Genomic DNA, 21,603 nt, shown 5'->3' with positions numbered 1-21,603 from the left:
AGAGATATTAGTATGCGGTAACCCGAAAGTTGTTCGGAGTCCCGGATGAGATCCCGGACGTCACGAGGAGTTCCGGAATGGTCCGGAGGTAAAGAATTATATATAGGAAGTGGCTATTTCGGCCATCGGGACAAGTTTCGGGGTCACCGGTATTGTACCGGGACCACCGGAAGGGTCCCGGGGGTCCACCGGGTGGGGGCACCTGCCCCGGGGGGCCACATGGGCTGTAGGGGTGTGCGCCTTGGCCTATATGGGCCAAGGTCACCAGCCCCAAGAGGCCCATGCGCCAAGAGATAAGGAAAGGAAGAGTCCTAAAGGGGGAAGGCACCTCCTAGGTGCCTTGGGGAGGAGGGACTCCTCCCTAGCCGCACCCTTCCTTGGAGGAAGGGCCAAGGCTGCGCCCCCCCCCCTCTCCCTTGGCCCTATATATAGTGGGGGGAAGGGAGGGCAGCCCCATCTAAGCCCTGGCGCCTCCCTCTCCCTCCCGTGACATATCTCCCTCCTCCCGCAGCGCTTGGCGAAGCCCTGTTGGAATCCCACTACTTCCACCACCACGCCGTCGAGCTGCTGGATCTCCATTAACCTCTCCTCCCCCTTGCTGGATCATGAAGGAGGAGACGTCGCTGCTCCGTACGTGTGTTGAACGCGGAGGTGTCGTCCGTTCGGCGCTAGGATCATTGGTGATTTGGATCACGACGAGTACGACTCCATCAACCCCGTTCTCTTGAACGCTTCCGCGCATGATCTACAAGGGTATGTAGATCCACTCCTCCCTCGTTGCTAGATGACTCCATAGATTGATCTTGGTGACACGTAGGAAAATTTTGAATTATTGCTACGTTCTCCATCACATCGTGCCCTCACTGAAGCCACTAAAAGCACCATTGCACAACGGCCCAAGAAGCAATCCCGTGTTCTCAATGACCGAGAGCTTCTGGTTGCCCTTCATCAGAAACAGGATGAGCATCATGACTGGCTGAAGCGCCAAATGCAAAGCCTCTTAGTGGACGTAAATAGGATTCGCAACTTACCACCAAGAATGCCTTTGTCGCCCATGAAACTTGTCGGCATACATGGAAAGGGCTGACACTTATGTGTTCTGAAGATGATCTTCAAGAGGATGGTTTCTCTGAACGCTTCAAGTTTGACTCAACACCTCCAAGAAGGACCTTGCTGCGGCGTACTCCGTCTCTTGAAGACTCTGAGTTCTCCTCCTCTGCTGCAATAGTGAATGCACGTGTCATCGATGATGATGACGATGCTACTTCACCACCTTCGGCGCGAATCACCACTGCACCGAGGTCGTCTGCACCGCCAACCAACTCCGACGACCCTGCTGCTTCGCCTGCACCTCATGGGAACGAGTAGGCGCTCTATGTCTTCAAACCTTTTTGGTCCTCACTGACAAAAGGGGGAGAAGCATATGAGTTGATAGTCTTCAAGCGGGTCCATATGGGTGGTTGCTTTACTTTTTTCTACTTTTGCCAAGTGCTTACAACTCTCGTTTTCGATACATTTGGTTCTTTGAGTTGTAACACTTAAACTCGATGGTCGTCTACTACTTATTTGCTATTCTATGATGCGATGATAAATTCCGCATGTGCGACGATAAATTCTGCACTTAGATCATTTTGCAGACGTCCATTTTTCATTATGCGTGTCATTATCTTCACATACTTTTCTTGCATGATGAATTGTCTTCATAAGTTGAAGAGGATCTCCACAAGTACAACCTGCCATATGCATTTGCATACCAAAAGCAAATAACTTATATGCACATCTTCAGGGGGAGCCTTTGCCACTTATGATGACAATCCCCTATCCTTTACAATTTCACATATTTTATTCCCCGTTGAAAACTTCAACTAGTTTGTCATCAATCACCAAAAAGGGGGAGATTGTAAGTGCATCTAATGCCACCCCTAGTTGGTTTTGGAGTATTGACGACAAACCTAGATGAGGGACTAATGTGTTTGTGAGAATTGCAGGATAACATAGGTAGAAGTCCCTCATTGATTCGGTTTTCCTACCGGAGATGACCCCTAAAAATGTAAGAAGATATTGAAGTCAAAGGTGGTATATGAAGACATTCACATTGAAGACTATGACAAGAGAAGACATCGCATGAAGACTATGGAGCGCGAAGACTTAGTTCTTTCGTCGTTCTTTTTCTTCTTTGTTGTGTCATAGGAACCACCGTACTGTTAAGTGGGGTCCAAGTGAACCAGTCAGAATGACTGAAGTGATGCTTAACCAAAATCCTATGTCTTTGAGTGAAGACTATGAGAGCAAATCTTGTCTAGAGTTGGATAAGTCAGCTTTGCTTGTAGCTCAAGTAAAGTTGTCGTGTGTGTTTGAAATCTGACCGTTGGAACATGTGTCAGTTCCTTAGTGACCCAGGGTCATTTCAGACAAATTAGGTCGGGTTGCCTAGTGGCTATAAATAGCCCACCCCCTACAACCATGAACGGTTGGCTGCTCAGAGTTAGTACACGGCTTTTGTCGTTTGAGAGCAACCCACCTCGAAGCCTTTGAGAGAGAATTCCTTGCAAGGATAAAGCCCTAAACACCCAGAGCCATAGAGTGTTAGGCATCACTTAAGTCTTCCTGTCTGTGTGATCTGAAGACTTATTACACTTGAGGACTGTGAATCCTCCAGCCGGTTAGGCGTCGCGTTCTGAGCATCCAAGAGTCATTGTGGATCGCCAGTGAATGAACTCTGTGAAGGTTTGGAAGTCTACCTTGAAGACTTACCAAAGTGATTGGGCGAGGACTGGGTGTCCTTAGCTCAAGGGGAATAAGGTGAAGACGAGGTCTTCTGAGTTGAATCTCAGCCTCCCTAAGTAGACGTACAGTTGTCACAGCAACTGGAACTGGTTCAACAAATCATTGTCTTCAACGAGTCACTAGTTTCATCCTTCCCTTCCCTTTACTTACTGTTGGTCCTTGTGAAGTCATTGTATGATTGCTTTATCTTTTGTCTTCACTGAGTGACTGCTTGTTCTGATTGGCTTCACAATATCTTCCTACCTGATCTTTACTGTTTAGCTGCTATTAGTCATTGTGCTTTCACTCCATTGAATACTTGACTATGGTTTGCCTAGTGTAGTCTACCTTCCGCTGCATGGTAATAGGTTTATTTCTATCGTTTGTCTTCGAAACTTCCATGTTTTGAAGACTTAAAAATCGCCTATTCACCCCCCCCCCTCTAGTCGATCACTAGCACTTTCAAAGAGGAAAGGAGATGATGAGCTCAAAAATGCTATGGAAGCTATTGTGAAGGCAAGAAAAGAAGCCAACGAGGTGAGGAAAATGGCAAGGACCCAAGATGCCGCGGCCGAGGAGAGAAGGTTGGCGGCCGAGGATAGGAGGGTGGCGGCCGAGGAGAGGAAGGTGAGCAATGAGGAGCGAACTAGGTTGTTGGAATGGGAGAAGCACTTGTTCTTCTTGGACACAACTAACCTCAATGCGGCGCAAAAGGAGTATGTCAATCTTGCCCAAGAAAAAGTCTTGATCCAAAAAAGAGCCATGGTTCGTACAATGGGTGGCGGTGGCCTCGGCGCAATGGGTGGCGGTGGCCTCGGCGCCATGGGTGGCGGTGGCCTTGGCGCCATGGGTGGCTTCGGAGGTACCGTGGGCGGTTTAGGTGCAATGGGAGGCATGCCTGGCTTTGGAGCACCCCCCGACGCTATGGCCACCATGGGAGGCATGAGTTTTGCTTCTCTCATGGGAGGCATGGGTGCACCTCCGGCCGCCATGAGCGGAATGTCTTTCGATGTGCCTCCTCGCACACATTCCCATGAAGATACCATTGAATATCTTGCCAACACCATCGGAGCTTCACGTGATGCGGTGCGGGATGAGGAGAGGGAGGAAGATTCATCTTCGTAGGAGAAAGATTCATCTTCGGAGGCGGAAGAATCGTCTTCCGAAGATGAGGACGAGGACGAAGACGAGGACGAGGACGAGGAATGATGTGTCTTTCATTTGTGTATTGAACTTGATTTGCATTTTGAACTTGGTTGGATGAACTTGTGGGTATGATTTTAAACTTGTGGGCATGAACTCCATCAACTTGTTTGTGTGAAATTTTTATTGTGTTGGAAAATGTTTATCATTTTGTGTTGAAAATGCCATATGCAATGCACCGGCGAGTCGCGTGCTGCTGGAGCGGCGCGCGCGCTGCATTTTAGCGCGGCTGCTGGAGCCAGCGCTGCGCGCCGCGCCAAACCAGGCGATGCGCGCGCGGCATATCTGTCTTTTGCGCGCGGCGCGACCGGCGCCTGTTGGAGATGCTCTAACAAATTATTCAAAGTATCTTTACCATCTTCTACATTCCATAATCATGTCAATGGCACCGGTATAACACATCCTCCAGATTTGTAGTGTTCGAAGGGAGTAAACACCAAAATTATAACATGTTAACAATCATCAGGTTGCATATATTGTACTATTTTCCCTTCATGATTTTTCCCTAATGATTTCTCATAAAAGGTTTTAAATGATACTCGCACTTATATTATGGGACGGAGGGCATATGTCATATTAGTTTTTCCTTATATTTTTTCCGCTGGATTTTAAAGGAGTTTTCAGTGGCATATGAGCATATCAGATCGCATTATTTACCCTTATGAGTATCCTATCAAATTTTCTAATAATTTTTTGAATGAAGCAATATATTTTAAGATCATAAAGTAATATTTTCAAGATTTTTCCCATTGGGGTTTATAAAGGAAAATAAGCAGAGCATATTTATTGTTCTCTACACTAATCAATGAGTTTTCTCCCTTCTCAAAGGTTTTCACATTTGAGCTACCAAGGAGATAATAATCATTATATGTTGCATCACTTTTTTCTTATTATTTTTTCACTGGGTTTAAAGAAGTTTTAGCAACGTGTCCATGCAATTCTCCCAAAAAAAAATCCCACAGGGCTTTTGGAGGAGAATCTCGAGACTATACAAAGGATTTCTTAAAATGAAAGATGAATATACAAGAAGCTTTTAATAATGGATTATTCAAGAAGTGGTGTTATACAAGGAGAAGTGTTCTATAATGTACAGATGCATCCCTTCTTTCTCTCTCACAATATGTAACCGGCATCTCTCTGAGGCGTCCCCTCGGCTTGTATATACGTATATACCTTTGCATCAATGAAATCCAAACACAATTCTGTCTACTACTTTTCATTCTTCATAATAAGAACGAATTGTTTGGATTCTCCATTGACGCGGATGTGGATGTGGAGGTTGGGCCCGAATGCTCCATTTTATGGTTATTATTATCTCCGAGACCCAGTCCTGAAAAAAGAAAATTCCATCAGTGATCATCGCCCCTGTTGGTAGAATCTCCATTGAGGCATATCCATCTCCCCCATAAATATATATACGTGGCACACTCAATTTGTCGATGTCAGTTGTCGGACCACAATGGAGAATTGACATGTGGCTAGAAACCAAGTGACATTAATAGAGTCAAGGAGGAGCGAACATGAAGAGAAAAACAAGCGAAAATGAATTTGTATTTGTGGATGGAGAATGAAACGTTGGGCTAGCTAGGAGGAAGAAAACCGGGGTGTGCTGGTTGAAAACAACATGTTTGATTGGTGGGAGAAAACTGTGGTGTGTAGGTTGACACTTACAACAATTCGTGGTGGGGGAGAAAATTATGATGTGATGGCCGGAAATAGCACATTCACTTGTGGTCAGCATGTATGTGCCTTTTGTGTTTTGTGTAGAGAATATCTTTTTTGAGTGTTGCCGTATATGTCACGTGGCATGGCAATGCACGGGCTTCTAACTAATACTAACGGTTAAGCTTGGGTGCACGACACAAGCTAGCTAGAATGGTTGCAGAAATGGTGGTCGAGCCGTTGAACTCGCCCGTGCTCACCACCGTCCTCGCCTTCCTTCTCGTGGTGATCACCCTCCTCGTCTCCACCAGGCGCAGCAGCAGTGCGCTGCGGCTGCCCCCGTCGCCGCGGGGCCTGCCGGTCGTCGGCCACCTCCACCTGCTCGGGAGCCTGCCGCACCGGAGCCTCCGGTCGCTGGCCGCGTCCCACGGCCCGGTCATGCACCTGCGGCTCGGCCGCGTGGCCGCCGTCGTGGCCTCCTCCGCGGCCGCGGCGGAGGAGGCCATGAAGACCCGCGACCTGGACTTCGCCGGCCGCCCCAGGCTCCTCATGGTCGACCGCTTCTACTACGGCACCGGCGGCATCGGCTTCGCGCCCTACGGCGACCACTGGCGCCAGGCGCGCCGCGTCTGCGCCGCCCACATGCTCAGCGCGCGCCGCGTCGCGTCCCTGGGCCGCGTCCGGGCGCAGGAGGCCGCCGCGCTCGTCGGCCGGGTCCGCCGGGCTGGTTCCGGCGTCGTGAACCTGAGCGACAACCTCGTCGTCTACTCCAACGCGGTCATCTCCCGCTGCACGCTCGGCGACGCGGACTGCGGGGTGGAAGGCGGCGGCGCGAGGCTGAGGAAGGCGTTCGGCGAGATGGAGGAGCTCCTCGGAACGGTGCCCATGGGGGAGACGGTGCCGTGGCTGGGATGGGTGGACACGGTGACGGGACTGGAGCGGAGGGCGAGACGAGTCTTCCAGGAGATGGACGGGCTGCTGGAGCGGGTCATCACCGACCACCGCCAGCGACGCCGTGTTGCCACCGCCACCAGGGACGAGGAAGACTTCGTGGACGTGATGCTGGACGCCGACGAGCTGGGCACGGACAGCATCAAGTCCATCATCTTGGACGTGCTCGCCGCCGCCACGGACTCGACCTTCGCGCTCCTCGAGTGGGCGATGGCGGAGCTCATCAACCACCCGCACGAGATGCGCAAGCTCCAGGCCGAGGTCCGCGCGGCCGTCTCCCCCGGCGCCGGCGCGGTCGTCACGGAGGCCCATCTCCCGCACCTGCCCTACCTGAAGGCCGTGATCAACGAGACCCTGCGGCTCCACCCGCCGTCGCCGCTGCTGCTGCCGCGGGAGACGCTGGAGGACACCCGGCTGCTGGGCCACGACGTGCCGGCGGGCACCCGGGTCCTGATCAACGCCTGGGCCATCGGCCGCGACCCGGCGACGTGGGGGCCCCGCGCCGAGGAGTTCGCGCCGGAGAGGTTCGTCGGGTACGGCGGCCTCGGCGGTGCCGGGCAGGACTTCTCGTTCCTGCCCTTCGGCGCCGGGAGAAGGGGCTGCCCCGGGGTGGAGTTCGCCATGCTGTCCAACGAGCTGGCGCTGGCGAGCCTCGTGCATGGCTTCGACTGGGAGCTTCCCGGCGGGAGGGCGCCGCCGGTGGACATGAGCGAGCTGTACGGCCTCTCCGTGTGCCTCAAGGCGCCGCTGCTTCTGGCCGCCAAGCCGTGGTCGTCCATGGATATGGATGGCGTTGAGTGAGCTAGGATCGACGGTGCTTCTTTTCTCTACATATATGTCCATGAGAAGTGTTAAAGTGGGAATGTTTTTTTCTTGATTTTTTTTAAAATGGAGGCAAAATATTTTCTTCAACTATTTTAATTAAGATTTAAAAGAGTGTACAAATAATTACAAGTTGATCAAGCTGCACATTAACACGACATGAGGGCGTCGATTTTAGTCTTGTATGCGTGATGGCACTAAGATAAGGTGTGAAGACCATTGCATGCATTCTGCTCATTGCGAATTGCCGACAAGGGATATGATCCCCTTCTTTCTAAAGCCGTTGAACGGTTACCATGGAACACCGCCAATCCATGTCCGAACTGAAGTTGCATCAATGCTCGATACGGATCTCGACATGCCGCATTTGGGTCTCCATTGGGCAGAGTTGACATAAGCCACAATTCAACCATCTTACTCTTTGCAATTGGCCAGCCATCAAATCTGTGTTTGTACCGTGTTTCAAAAAAAAACGAACCATAAATTCTTTGTGGTGTAACCTGACAAAGTCCTAAAATTGACCTAATTCAAAAGTCTAGAATGATGTACGCACCCTTCAGGGAGTTGGATGGCTTCAGAAATTTCTCGAATTGTAATCTAGGTATGTGGTGTGTCCTGCATCTGTTTTGCTACAACTTTGTATCCATACACTGAGGATAAAAAGACTTCCGAGTTGTGTCACTCGATCTCTTTGGGTGCTCGTGCTGATAGGTTCCGAATTGCTGGCCAGCAATTTTAAAAAACTCAACAGTACTCTTATTAGTTTTCCTTTATATTCCCTCCCTTTCTATATATAAGCCTTTCAAAGATTTCAATAGGGACTATACATATGAATATATATATGTAGACGTATTTTAGATTATAGATTCACTTATTTTGCTTCATATGTAGTCCATATTGAAATCTCTTTTGTCTATTGGAACCTCTAAAAGGTCTTATAATTAGGTCATATTGGAATCTCTAAAAGGCCTTATAATGAGGAACGAAGGGAGTAATACTAATAAAAAAATCAATGTGTGTAATTTATTGTTGCTATCATTTTGTGTTTGGTTGTTTGTTCCATTAAAAATAAAAGGCATACACTGAAGTTTGGTTGTCCACAACTAAAGGGAGTATAATAATAACAATACTAGAACGTTGCACGGCACTTCACAGCTAAATTCAGGCATAGGCCAAAAGGTAGCAGGTTCAGTCAGGCAGGCAGCTAACTATCATACAGATCAAGAGGGAGAGAGGTTCTAGGAACCCTAGAGAAGTCACCTATTACAGACAAGTAATCGTCAACACTGCCGAAGGAAAACCCGATTCTAACCCAGAAGCCGTGGCATTGAGGAGCTCCTCGTTTGTCGCTTATCTGTTGCAGGCGTCTGCGGGGGGGCGGCCGGGGGGACCTTGCGACGCTTCTTGCGCTGCTCTGTCTTCTCTGCGGTAGACTCGACATCCTTCTCCGAGCACCTGTCCTCGGAAACTTCCATCTTCTGACCTTCAGAGGTGCTGGCAAGAAGAGGCCTTTTAGCATGGCAGGGTTTGTCCTCAAAAATTGCTTCATTCGGTTTGTCCTCGCAAACTCCCATCTTCTGATCTTCAGAGATGCTATCAGCAAGAGGCCTTTTAGCATCACAGGGTGTCTCCTCGCAAACTGCTTCATTCGGTTCGTCCTCGCAAACTGTTTCATTCTTCACGCACAAGGCGCTATCAACGTCAGGCATCTCAGCATCAGAATGGTTAGTGTCAACTTCACAAGGAACTGTCTCGCCAGCTCCTGGTCCTACGTTACCGTGTGCATCCACACTGTCCACATGAGCTTCATCACTCCCATTTGTACTGTCACCTGCCACGATGGTGCTAGTCTCTCCCTCTTTCAGCTCATGCGGAACAGCGCTGTCGCTGATAGCACAGCTGTCAATGTTTCCCTCTTTGGACTCGGGTGAAATATGCTGCTCACCATCACTGATCTTATCAGCAACTGCGCAAGTTTCCTCCGTGCCAACTTCGATATCATCTTCTACCTTGAGATCCACTTCGATATCATCTTCCACATTGAGATCCACAGAAGTATCTTCATGTTTCGCGTCCTCAGATTCGACAGCAATTATTGCGGGAGAATGCTCAGCAACATCATTATTCAAATCACATACCACGGGTAAAGACTGCTCAGCAACATCATTGTTCAAATCGCATACCATGAGTGGAGACGTGTCCTCAAAAACATCACCCTTGGCCTCCTCATCTTCAACAATGTTTCTTTCTGAAGAATGCTCACAAGTATTCCCTTCTACATCACCAGCCACTACAGATCCCATGGCATCAGGGAAATCACATCTGCCATTGTCAGCTTCGTCTTTGGTGCTTGCTGGATCAGATGCAATGTCAACTTCCCTGGCATCAGACATCATGACAGGATGCATATCTTCATCACAGCAATCATCCAGAACTTCATTTATGTTTGTTTCTAAGCTATGTTCTTTGTAGGCCATTGCCTCAGAGTTATCAGAGAATGAGCCACACTTGGAATCCATAATATCATGCATCGTAACTTCTGTGTAGCTAGAAATTGTCCGGTTATTGTGCGAACAATCCAGCATGGATTCCACAAAATTGTCCTGACCTTTTACCACAGAACCATCATCCTTCAACGCTTCAGCATCTTCTGGGGCGCATGATCTCAGGTCAGGTTTATTATCATAATCCGCAGGAAGTGGCTCATTTTCAACAGCCTGGCTTGGCATGCAGATGGCAAAATCATTGTCGGGTGGACAAACCTAACAAAAATAATGAACAACAGGTAAAAAAATGACCTTAGAAAACAAGTTCAACAAGTTAACTACTATCGATCAATTGAAATAGTAAGAGTACTAGCCACTAACTAAAATTATACCTGTGTGTCCTGTACAGCAAATGTTGTAACCCCTTCAGTCTCTAAAATGCATCCAGGAACAGGTAGAACATTTCCAGAATCATTAAAGCAGATGGATGTGGATTGTTGCTGTGTTCCAGCAATTTGGCAAAGTGAGTCAGATTCACCAGCAGAGCACCCCTGAGCAAGGAACTCTCTAGCTGCTTCAGGCTCAGCATTTTCTCTTCCTAGATAACTTTCATCAAACTGCTCGCTACCACAGGTTAGTTCTGGAAAAGTTTGAGAAGGTACTGTCACTAGCTCCTGGATTAACTTCCGGATCAATGAACGCTTCAGAGAAGCTTCAGCGGGTTCAAACCAACCATCACTGAGCTGAAAAGTACATCAAGCATTAATATGGGGTTAACAAAATATCCAAAATGAGATGTGTGAAGATTACTTGAGCAGAGAGGCATCAACTAAAACTTCAGTCTCCTGCTAAAAAGATGTACTAAAAAGGCTATAAAGAACCTACCACTCTAACTGGGAGGATGGAAAGGTGGGATCAAAACTCAAGAGCGCTCACATCCTACCGATCCCCATATTTTAATTAGGAAAGTGGTTCCCCAAGCTCCCAACCACAAACAATTTCATAAGGCAGCAAACAGCCCATCCATGTTTTAAAGCTTTAACTTTGATAACCCCGCAACTGTACTTTTGACCTGGTGCAAAATGCCACTGTACTTCAAACTTTGATTATTCTCCAACGACTTCAATGTTCAATTGGACTTACAACTTATGCTTTATAATGGATAGCATGAGTCTACGTTTATTTCCTTGATTGATTTACATGGACCGCCATAGTGGCAGAAAATATGAACCCTAACGCCAGCAAGTACCATGCACCAATTCTTAACACATAGCAAGTTGCTAAAATGCAAATGGAGATGGTCAGGCCACAAATAACTGTGGTAAATTGACTAAGGTGAAGCTACAAGTGAGTGGCTACAATCTCGGAAAAGTAGGAACAGGTGCTGTGCAGTTCCCTCCGACTTTTCATCAACAAACTTCTAACAGACGCATGCACATCTGAATTATACTCCCTCCCTTCCTAAATATAAGTCTTTGGAGACATTTCACTATGGACCACATACGGAGCAAATGATTGAATCTACACTCTAAAATGCATCTATATGCATCCGTATGTGGTCCATAGTAAAATCTCTACAAAGACTTATATTTAGGAACAGAGGCAGTAGAATCTATGATAGTTTCTCCATTAGTGATTATGTACTAAAATATCCACACTTTGCATGGTGTTCACTATAACACCAAAATTAGCATCTACTGAAGAAAAATAAACCAAATTATATAAACAGAACAGAAAAGAAGTAGGCTGCTAATGAAATAGAGAGCTGGGGGCCCAAACATAACAACATCAACATTTAAGAAAAATAATTAATCAGAACTCACAAAGGTTGAGGATACTGATATCTTCATAGGGTTGAAGCTACTGGGATAATCCATCAGAAAGCGTTCCACATAATGGAGAAGGAACAGGCCACAGTCAAATGAGTTATCTTGCTGAGGGAGCTGGACGGACAAATAGAACAAATCTATATCACAATAGAAAATAGATATTGACAAATGAAATAAAAGAATTTCTTAGTTTTGTAGGCATGTATACGATATTAAAAGAAATTTCTTCGTTCTGTAGGCATGTTACGATATACATTTGCAACCTTGCAGGTTATTTCAACAATGAAGGCAAAGATCAGCTGAAAGTATTTTTCATAGAATGGAAAATTGTTGGACTGGCTAACTCAACAAGTCAAACAAACTAGCTCATAGAGATAATTAACAGAAGCTCCTAACCCATTAGACAAGCAATCCCTGGACTGCAATTTCAGTTAAAACAGAGAGCCTGCAAATAGTATCTTTATTGCCTATTGCATGTTCATGGGCCATTTATTTTTTGTGCGGGCATTTTTTTTCGTTGCATGGGTCGGAGGGTGTGTGTTTATGGGCCATGTATTTGCACTGAATTCGCTATTTGGTTGGCCATAGATTAGCAAGGATAAGGAAAAACTTAAATGCACACGCGACAAAAGCTCGTCAAAAAATTGGCAACAGGCCAAGACTGGGCATTTTGACAGGATTTTGGCAAACATTTTCTTGTAAATTTTAGCTTTAAAACTTAAACCCTGATGGATAAAAGATTTTATTAATAATTTCAAACCTTAACATTTTTATCGAGTTAACACTTAAGCTAAATACCTTCGACAGATATCCACACTAGTTACCATCTATACCTCTCCATGAATGGTGAGTGCAAGTGGCAATGCAATTTAAAAACAGCTCCTTGTTTTATTGATCACTGATGAAAGGAAATAACAAGGGGTAGGGTTACTCTCAGTGCTTGCCCTCTTCACAGCATCAACATTAAATGGTTCTCAGAACTAGTGTAAGTCAGAAATTGGCATAAAAAATAGAAGTACTCAACAACAATTTTACAGAAACACATGAGACTTCATACTAAAAGCTGATGTCAACAAACCTCAAGGGAGACGAATCTCAGATTTAAGAATTTGTCTGAAATATCTAATGCTGATTCAGGGTGCCTTTCCTTCCACTCTTCCCATAGATAACTGCACCAGAAAGAGTTAAACTCAGCAGATATTGGTCACCAAGTGATAAGATAAATTGGAGCAATTAAGTGCAAAAAAGCAACATTGACGGTTTACACTTTTCAGTTATTATATACTTGCAAATTAGATGTATCAATCAGGCATTGATGTTGTCTACAAGTGACGCATTCGACCATTACCTACACCAAAATATATTAATAATAATATAAATATTTAATGTGCTTCTGACTATAGTGTCAGTTTTTTATCTGAAAAACCTAAAGACCATAAGTGGTCAAAGTTTTGAAAATATGATAGCTCATCCTAAAATAAACTAATTTGCACAAAAGCAGCACAAGATCTCACTCTTCCAGAAATGAGTTTACCTTTGAATAATGTCTTTCAGTCCACTGTGATTTCCTTTAAGAGAATCCATATGTAATATACATGGAACTTTACCATGCTTTTTTGCTTCACCATCTGAAGCAAAACAACGGGAAAGTAAAACACTATTCCATAAAAATGTTAAAAGTACCGACTTCAATTTATGTTCCCACCGTCAGATGTTTCCACTTCTCCAGGATAACAAATAACAATCAAGCTCCAATGCAAGCTGCAATGCAGAAACATACTTAACAGTGCACAGAAGTTATCATTTTAACAATAAAAAGAAGTGAACAAGTTCCTTGCCTGAAGTTCACTGGAATAAATAGAAAATCCTTCGCAAATATGTTTATTTTTCGGGTCCACTTGCGGACACGTAAAAAAGCTGATCTACCCTCTGGAGCTCTCCCTTGATCTTTGTCAAGATCTGCCAGCTTGCGAAAAAAGAAGCTATTAAAGAAATGGTACTTGCTCTTCTCGGTGGTCTTCATTCTTGTGCTTAAGTATCTGCAAATAATAAATAAACGCATAGTTGTAATTACAAATGAGTAAAATGCACTCCAGAGAAATGTGAAGTTAACAGGCACATACTGAAGTATGGTAACTAAACACATCAGAAATAGAAATTCATCTTTCAATGATATTTAAATCGATAATGAAATCAGATTTTGTTCAAAGCCAACAACTATGTAGTTGTCCATGAGAACTGTATGGCATTGTTATTCACAAAAAATACTGCCATGCAATGCATGAAACAAGCAGAGCCATGTGGTTACTGTAGCTTTCACAGGATTGTGGGATACATTTGTTTCACAGGTAATTGATTTGGTAAGTAACGTTCAAAACAATAAAGAAGATTTCATATCATAAACAACTTAAGAAAACATAAATACAGAACTGCATCTGCATGTAGCAAAGCAGGTGATCTGATCTACAAATATAACAATGGCAATTACAAATATTACAATAGCAATTGCGACAGCACAAAAAGTGTAATTGGACAGCACCATTTAACAACTAAGGCTATAAAATAAAGGATGATTGTGCAGACACCAATGAAAGGTTCAACCTACTTGATATAAAAGTCAATTATTGTGTCGTTGACAAATGTTTCAGGTAGAAGCAAATCAACATCTCTGCTGCTAATAGAAACAGCATCCGGATCTCCTTTAGGATAGATAACATCTTCAAAGTCGTCAATGCTGAAACGATTAACACGAATAACGAAACAACTTTAAGCATAGCAAGAACGAAATATAGATCATGGTAGACATTCATAAGGTTATAAATAGCTCGCAATATTAGCATTATTGGTTTTTTGGATCCTAATCGCTAAACCATACTTAGCTAGCTAGTGACAGCCCCACTATTCCATCAAAGTACCTTTTGCCAAAACTACAAGCTAAATTTCATAATGAACTTCATTAAAGGCCTCAATACATCTATTGAGGGCATAGATTATGAGAACCTATCAAAAAAGTAGTCTCTTTTTTAACCCTTTTTAACAACTATATTTCTTAGTGATTATTACCCCCTTAGTCAAACTTGTGTGTGTTTGACCAAGATTATAGAATAAAATATCAGCATCTACAATACAAAATAAATAAAATATGAAAATACTTATAATGATGGATCTAATGATACAAATTTGGTAATGTGCCTATTGATATTTTTTCTTAAAAATTTGGTCAAACATGCATATGTTTGACTTTTGAAAAAACTAATACACTTATATTTTGGAACGGAGGGAGCATTTACTATTTAGTCTGACAAAAATTGTGTTCCTATCATGATAATGTGTCAAAACTTGCTTCCATGATTCGTGTAGTGTAAATATTAATTATTTTCTATTAAAATAACAAAAGATTATACATAATAGCTATGCTTTAAGTAGCTTAGCCAGGACCTTGCCGTCAAAACTGAGATCTAAAAACTTGGGAGATTACAGAAGACATTAGAACATAATAGGTGAAACTAGTACAATGGATAAAAACATGCATCGCAATAACATCGCTTCTACTCCCTCCGTCCCATAGTGTCAAAAACGCTGTTATATTATGGGACTGAGGGAGTTCATGACACAAGCTAATTGTAGTGCCATATGCTCATGAATGCTTCTAGATAGTTCAGATAGTTCATAGAGGCAAAAAACAAAAATTAAAAACAGATGCAGAGAATACATGACAGAAGTGCAACATACCCAGAAAAGTACTGTTTCGGGAAAAATAAACTTGGGTCAGTGCTCCGGTTCTCCAACGCAAAATCCTCTCTGACAGCGGCATGCCATCGCGTAAGAACATTGTTATAGAAACAACAACATAACCAAAGACTGTACATATATGTTTTGTAACTCGGAGCAAACTGCACATTAGAAGTGTAAAAAGATACAGATATAGCAAAACTGTCCAACCACGAAATCAGGCAAATACTCCCTCCGTTCCAAAATAGGTGACTCAACTTTGTACTTACGTTAGTACAAAGTTAGTACAAAGTTGAGTCACCTATTTTGGAACGGAGGGAGTATGTGACAAGTCCAACAGGATAAGAACTTTTCCGCCAAAATCATGTATAATGTCCTGATCCATCCATCACAACCTATGTCCACCTTTAATATTTGATATCCATATTCAAACCCCAGACAAACAGAAAACCAAACCCTTAGCTGAAATAACCCAACTTACCAGCATTTGCAGCATGTCTAATTTCGTGAGTTCTTGAGTAAAAGAATAACACATTACAATATAACTGTTTCATATAGTGATTTAAAGTGCATGGTCTATTCTCTACAATATGAATAAAATCATATATTATTAACACTTGACAGTGATATCTGATATCAGTATCAGGCAAAAATATATTTGTTTTCTCTATATCTGGTGGTTATGGCTTATTAAATATGAGAACAAAGTTCTGAACTCAACCTACAAGTTAGTCTTCCTAAAATATGGGAAGTATCTGGTATGGCCAAGCATTTTTCACTGGCATATGTTTAACAGCCCAATTTACATGGTTCAATAATCAGCATTAGTATTTGCATGATCCTTATCTGTGGCTCGATAGGAGGGGGAAATAACAAAAAATAATGTGGCTAATGTAATGATGCATTGGCATGAACCTAGTAACTCTTCTATGCTGTGGTCAGAAATGTTATTTAACTGAAATCAACACATACATGAATAAATGGTCAGAATAAAGCATAACATCAGCTCAAAGCTTACGATGGAGTGTTGTTCCAGATGTCACGATATCTTGATGCCATATGACAGATCTTCTCTTGTTTTCGTGGCCACTGTGGATCTGTAAGAATAAACTCCACTCTAATAGGATCTATAGAGTACAAAAAAGACAAAATTAGTTCGATATACGCAAACGCCAAAGGATATCGAAACCTCACAATATTAACATTCAATTCATGTTAACTTATTAAATTATTCATGCATGCATTTGTGAACAGGTCACGCCGACAGAGAGGAGAGGTGGAACTTCAGGCACAGCGTCTCAAGTGGCAGGAAATTATTCATGCACCAGTCTTCCCAGCAACATTTACCTTCCTATTCAAAAGTACTATGCGCATGCAATCAAGCCTTTGGTTGGTACAGTCAAATAAATGTCTGCGCTATTTGTATAGTCTTACTATTGCATGACACATTTTCTGCCGAGGACAAAAAGGAAATTAGTAAGGAGCTCTTCAAGTGTTTTGTGTATTCAGATACTTTTGTCAAGCAGTGGACCGAAAATAATCAAACAAATAAACTGTTGTTTGGTTGATGCTATTTAACTTTTCAGAAAAACAAAAGACATGCAATACTGATAAATTCTAAATTAACAACAAAACACACCCCATAAACCAACACAGCTATATTTCATGCCATGCCATGCATCATACATTAGCCGAGATGTCATCTCTCACTGGAACATAGGGAAAGCATACTAAATCTGGGATACAACAAAAAGACGGGAATGCCCAACGTAATTACCTGAACTTTCGGTCTCTGCACTGGGTCTAATAAGAAGTGTTACAGAGGCAGATATAACCTGGTTAAAAGGGTAACTGATATTGAGCTATACAAATTAGAACAGAAAGTAGCAAACAAAAAGTAAAGAGAATTACATACACTCTGAGTCCATTGACTATTAATGGAAATGATGTCACAAACATCCCAACATAGAGCTATCGTTTTATCATCTTCATATGGATCACAATCCGAATGTTCAATTTTGAACCCATCTGGTGAAAAAATTACGTGAGGCTGAAAATGCAGGGCCGTGTCGCACATCACAAAGTCAGGTTTAAGCACAACCGTCCCTTCTTTATCAACCTACAAATACAGAAAACAAATAGAAATGATAAAAATACCCAACTACATACTCCAAGATGACATTTGAATCATGTTAGTAGGCCAATAGCTGGCTGTAACCTAACAAATGTAAGTTTTACAGATATGAACTATCAGTTCTATTCATTTCGATCATTTCTCCTAAATTTCTAGCTTGCTGAAGAATCCAAACTGTATTCAATAATACGAATTACTCCAAGTGGTCTACAAGGCAAGGAGGATACATACCATTTCACCCAAAGCATTGTACATATTTTCCAAATTTGGTTCCATGTAACCTGAAATTGCACAAAAATATATTAGCAGACTCCCATAAAAAAAAGCACGAGCATTGGCTATGGGTACCATTTTACAGGGTATACCGTAATTAGTGGTGGATGAAGTTTCAGGACTAGATGACAAGTTTTCTTCATCGGAATCAGAATATGTTCCCTGATGCCAACCCAAACGAGAAACCAAAAAAGATTAATACATGGAAATGGAATAAATAGTTGCATCAAAAGACAAATATTAACAGTATCTATATCTGGCTGAACCTCAAGGTGCTGCGTACTGCCATGTCTAACTTCCTTCACGGCCTGAATTCCTGACATCATCCTTGTATCTTCATATCCATCTAAGCAAGCATAGGAATTGCCAGAACCACTGTGCATGGCTGTAGTTGCCATAACCACATCAAATTCGGTTTTGTGGGATAGATCCTGATTCATTTCAGGAAATTCAGTTGCATATGTTTCTTCACCAACATGAGTATCATGCAAGCCAGTGAATTCCAAACCAGAGATATCAGTCTGATTCATCTGCAACCTGTGAATTACAACACAGTGGAAGAGGGTATAGAAGCAATTAGATATTATTTGACCGACAATCATAGATTACTCATTGATATGCAATAAACATACAACAACAAAATAAGTAAGGCCTTGTCATCTTCATTATTATGATTGACCACTGAAAGATTGAATGAAAAGAACTGGATGCACAGGCCAAGAAAAACAAGCATCAATAATAGTATCTAATTTGTAATGAATGTGAAACATCAGCACTATATCAAGAGTTGTAAATTCTCAAAACCACAACACTGAAGTGGGTGCACAGGAGCAGCTTACTTTCGTTCTATAACATTAACACATTATGCTCTAATGTTATTAAAGTACCGTCAAAATATATGGAATCTAATAGGAACACTCTGCAGCATTTGAGCAAACAGAATACAAGTTACAACCTTAGTGAACATTCTCGTATGAGTTTGTATTGCTAGCTTAATTTGCTTAGCGGGGCTAGATAAATGGATGACGACGGGTGCTAGTTGCAGTTACCTGTGGTATATTTGAGCCAACAGAATTTGTCTTGCAATCTTAATAAAATAGTCTCTCAAATTGCTTAGCTAGGCCAGATTCACCTAGCTCATTTGAGCTATAGCTCATAGAAGCAAGGCTCATCGTTTGGTGGCATGGAATCTAAAAACGTAAAACACACAGCACACCTTGAAAAATAACTCAGCTTCTTTGAATCTATGTTTGTTGGATGCATGGGGAAAGAAAATCTGCAGAGATGAACTGGGACAGGAATAGTCAAATACGACCCCGCAACTGCTGTTGCATGCCCTTGATAGACAGAGGCCAAGACAAGGGCACATCTCCAGATATCGATGACTCCATGATTTTCTTTTCTGTTTTGCCAGTGCAAAAGAGCATCCCATGTAGCCACCCCATTACGATTCGCTTCTGATTTTGGCGTTTGCATGCGTCTGCAATACGAGAAGTCGAGAACATCACACCCGCATGAACCGCACCCTCCTGTTCCGCGTCTCTTCGCCACGGGCGTTGCAGCAACGCCCACGCAGCTCGGTAGCTGCCGGCCAGAACCAAATCAATGCGGCCAGACTGCCAGAGGACAGAGCCAGACTCGCAAGGCACAGCCTAGGCCAATCAAAGCCACAGCCGGCAACTAAATGACCAGTACAGTCACCAGGCCCATCAACACCACAAGCAGGAGCACTAACACGGTAATTTTTTCTAACCATCTTTGCGTCAATTGTTCGTTCTTCAATTTTGCCCCATGATTATGAACTTGTAGCCAATAGACGGTAGACCAAACCCCGATTCAATCTAATTAGGGTAAACTATATTCAGCTAGGAAATTTTCCATATTTTACGTGTAATTTGCTTTTATCTAAAGTAGTTTATTAAACCTCTGTGTCTGACAATGTATTTTGGAAATTGGAAATGCAAGACATCTTTTTTTCAAGTAATTTCGTCCTTTGTTTCATCAATACAAATATATAATGGGCATTTTTGTATTTATACGTGGTCTTCTATTCCGTCCGACAATCTATGATAGAAGTAAAGGGGCACACATTTATTTAGTAAACCGTTACTTGAAAAAAAAAATACGGCACATGTTAAAATGGTGAATCGGGGTGGCATTACCTCTAGCTCTGCCCCTGTATCTATCTACCCTACCCCAACTCGCTTGGGACGAAAGAAAAATCAAATCTTACCAAAGGGTAAGAAATGCAATCTGGACAATTGCATACACATAGATAGAACAGTGCCTATATTCATACAACACTTTCTTCTACCATTCTTGAAAGTACGCATACCAATCTATTTTCTGCTACAGGAACGCACACTCATCTATATATCATGTATCCGGAAAACACGACCAGCCATAGAAATTTCGTCACGAGCGTTAATAAAAAAAACATTAATTTCCGGTTCAGCAATCGGCCACAATTTTCGAGAGGATGGGGAAGTTACAACAGGACGGAAGATCGGATATACCTGATTCAAGTCGCGGAGGGGGCGACGGGGCGGATGGAGGCGGCGGCGGTGTCCTCCTTTGACCTTCGATCGGGGAGGAGGGGGTAGGGTTTGAGGACGGGGACGTCCCGCTGGCGGCGGTCAACGAGGGCGAGCCGGGGACAGGGCGGCGGCGACGGATCTCGTGGTTCTAGGGTTTCCGCCGAGGGAGGGCCCGCCGGGCGTGGGTGGGGAAAGAGAGAGGTCACGGAGAGCGTGGCCGGGCGGCGCTGGTCCGCCGGAGGGGGTCGGGGGAGAGGCGGAGGCTACCGGGGCGGCATGGGGAGATCGGTCGCCCTGGTGGCGGTGGGGCGGAGGAGGAGAGGAGAGGCGGATGGCGTCGGGGAGATGGAGGTCGGACGAGAGACGACTCGGCTGTGCCCCCAGTGGCAATTGCGGGGTAATTATACCGCAAAGTAGTAACTACTCTCCAATTGCCTTTGATCACAAGGAAAAAGTTTTCCGGAGGAGGGTTTTATCACAAGGAATTGGTGAGGGGGAATGCCTTTTACTTCCACGGTAGGTACTCTAATGACGTGGGGTGAAAAACCGATGAGCGGTTTTAAGGGCATGTCGCTCTGTATTTAAACCATTATTGTTGTTCTGTTTTGAGATATGTGCATTTAGTATTTTTGAAGATTTATTTATTATTTATGTATGTGATACGTAACAAATGTAAAGATATGGCGGTTGATACTCTAGCAGCGCATCTCTAGACGTTAATGAGTGCGGATCGGGACAGAATCCTTCGGACGGGTATTTATTTCATATATCCGTTTCTTCGTGCTGAAATAAATATCTTGGATATGGGTTTCTATGTTGATGTGAGGCTGGCTCGCCATGTTGTGCATGTCCCACAATTAAGGGGGAGTCACGTGACACGATAGGAAGCGCATCTTTTTTCTTCCTCGTTGGATGAGCGGGAGCCCCCCAAAAACTCGGTCTCCACAAACATCCCTCCCTCTATTTCCCATGTGTTTTGAATCAAGTCAAACGAGTGTTGAATTAGCACATGAGAAGTTGGTTTATCATCATTTTATCTATGGGGTTAGCGCATCTTCGGATGGATCAAACAACTACTCACATACCAAGTTAGAGATACATCCGAGATGGGATAAGGAAAGACGAACGAGAAAGGATGGTTATGGTGGAGGACGGCTGGAGCACTGCAATGAATGAGGTAGATGGAATGGGCCTCGAATGGTTCAGAA

The 21,603-nt window shown here is 43.6% G+C and overlaps 2 protein-coding genes across 2 annotated transcripts; one reads left to right on the top strand and one right to left on the bottom strand.

Annotated features, from left to right (window-relative positions):
- Positions 1-5,856: 5,856 nt before the first annotated feature.
- Positions 5,857-7,628, top strand: LOC125553026 ((+)-menthofuran synthase-like). Its single transcript, XM_048716765.1, has one exon. It carries the CDS (start codon positions 5,857-5,859, stop codon positions 7,381-7,383), a length of 1,527 nt encoding a protein of 508 aa, XP_048572722.1. The 3' UTR covers positions 7,384-7,628.
- An 889-nt stretch (positions 7,629-8,517) lies between these two features.
- LOC125553025 (probable ubiquitin-like-specific protease 2A) lies at positions 8,518-20,779 on the bottom strand. The gene is made up of 16 exons (XM_048716764.1): positions 20,375-20,779; positions 18,125-18,395; positions 17,951-18,020; positions 17,817-17,866; positions 17,367-17,570; positions 17,229-17,286; positions 16,470-16,578; positions 15,452-15,520; positions 14,325-14,453; positions 13,558-13,758; positions 13,425-13,480; positions 13,254-13,347; positions 12,798-12,888; positions 11,714-11,833; positions 10,283-10,633; positions 8,518-10,166 (listed from the first exon to the last, which is right to left on the bottom strand). Exons 2-16 carry the CDS (start codon positions 18,386-18,388, stop codon positions 8,712-8,714), a joined length of 3,321 nt encoding a protein of 1,106 aa, XP_048572721.1. The 5' UTR covers positions 18,389-18,395; positions 20,375-20,779; the 3' UTR covers positions 8,518-8,711.
- Between the last annotated feature and the right edge of the window lie 824 nt (positions 20,780-21,603).

Source organism: Triticum urartu, chromosome 4 (genome assembly GCF_003073215.2).
Source record: "Triticum urartu cultivar G1812 chromosome 4, Tu2.1, whole genome shotgun sequence".
NCBI lineage: Eukaryota > Viridiplantae > Streptophyta > Magnoliopsida > Poales > Poaceae > Triticum > Triticum urartu.
The sequence above is the reverse complement of the archived record's forward strand: the minus strand, read 5'-3'. Positions and strand labels throughout refer to the sequence as shown.

Excerpts from the sequence above, each read along its gene's own strand:
- LOC125553026 (XM_048716765.1), top strand. The coding sequence starts at position 5,857 with ATGGTGGTCGAGCCGTTGAACTCGCCCGTGCTCACCACCGTCCTCGCC.
- LOC125553025 (XM_048716764.1), bottom strand. The coding sequence starts at position 18,388 with ATGAATCAGACTGATATCTCTGGTTTGGAATTCACTGGCTTGCATGAT. Across the intron at positions 18,021-18,124 it reads GCAGTACGCAGCACCTTGAG|GGAACATATTCTGATTCCGA; the intron begins GTTCAGCCAGAT and ends GGTTGGCATCAG. Across the intron at positions 10,167-10,282 it reads TTGCTGTACAGGACACACAG|GTTTGTCCACCCGACAATGA; the intron begins GTATAATTTTAG and ends TATTTTTGTTAG.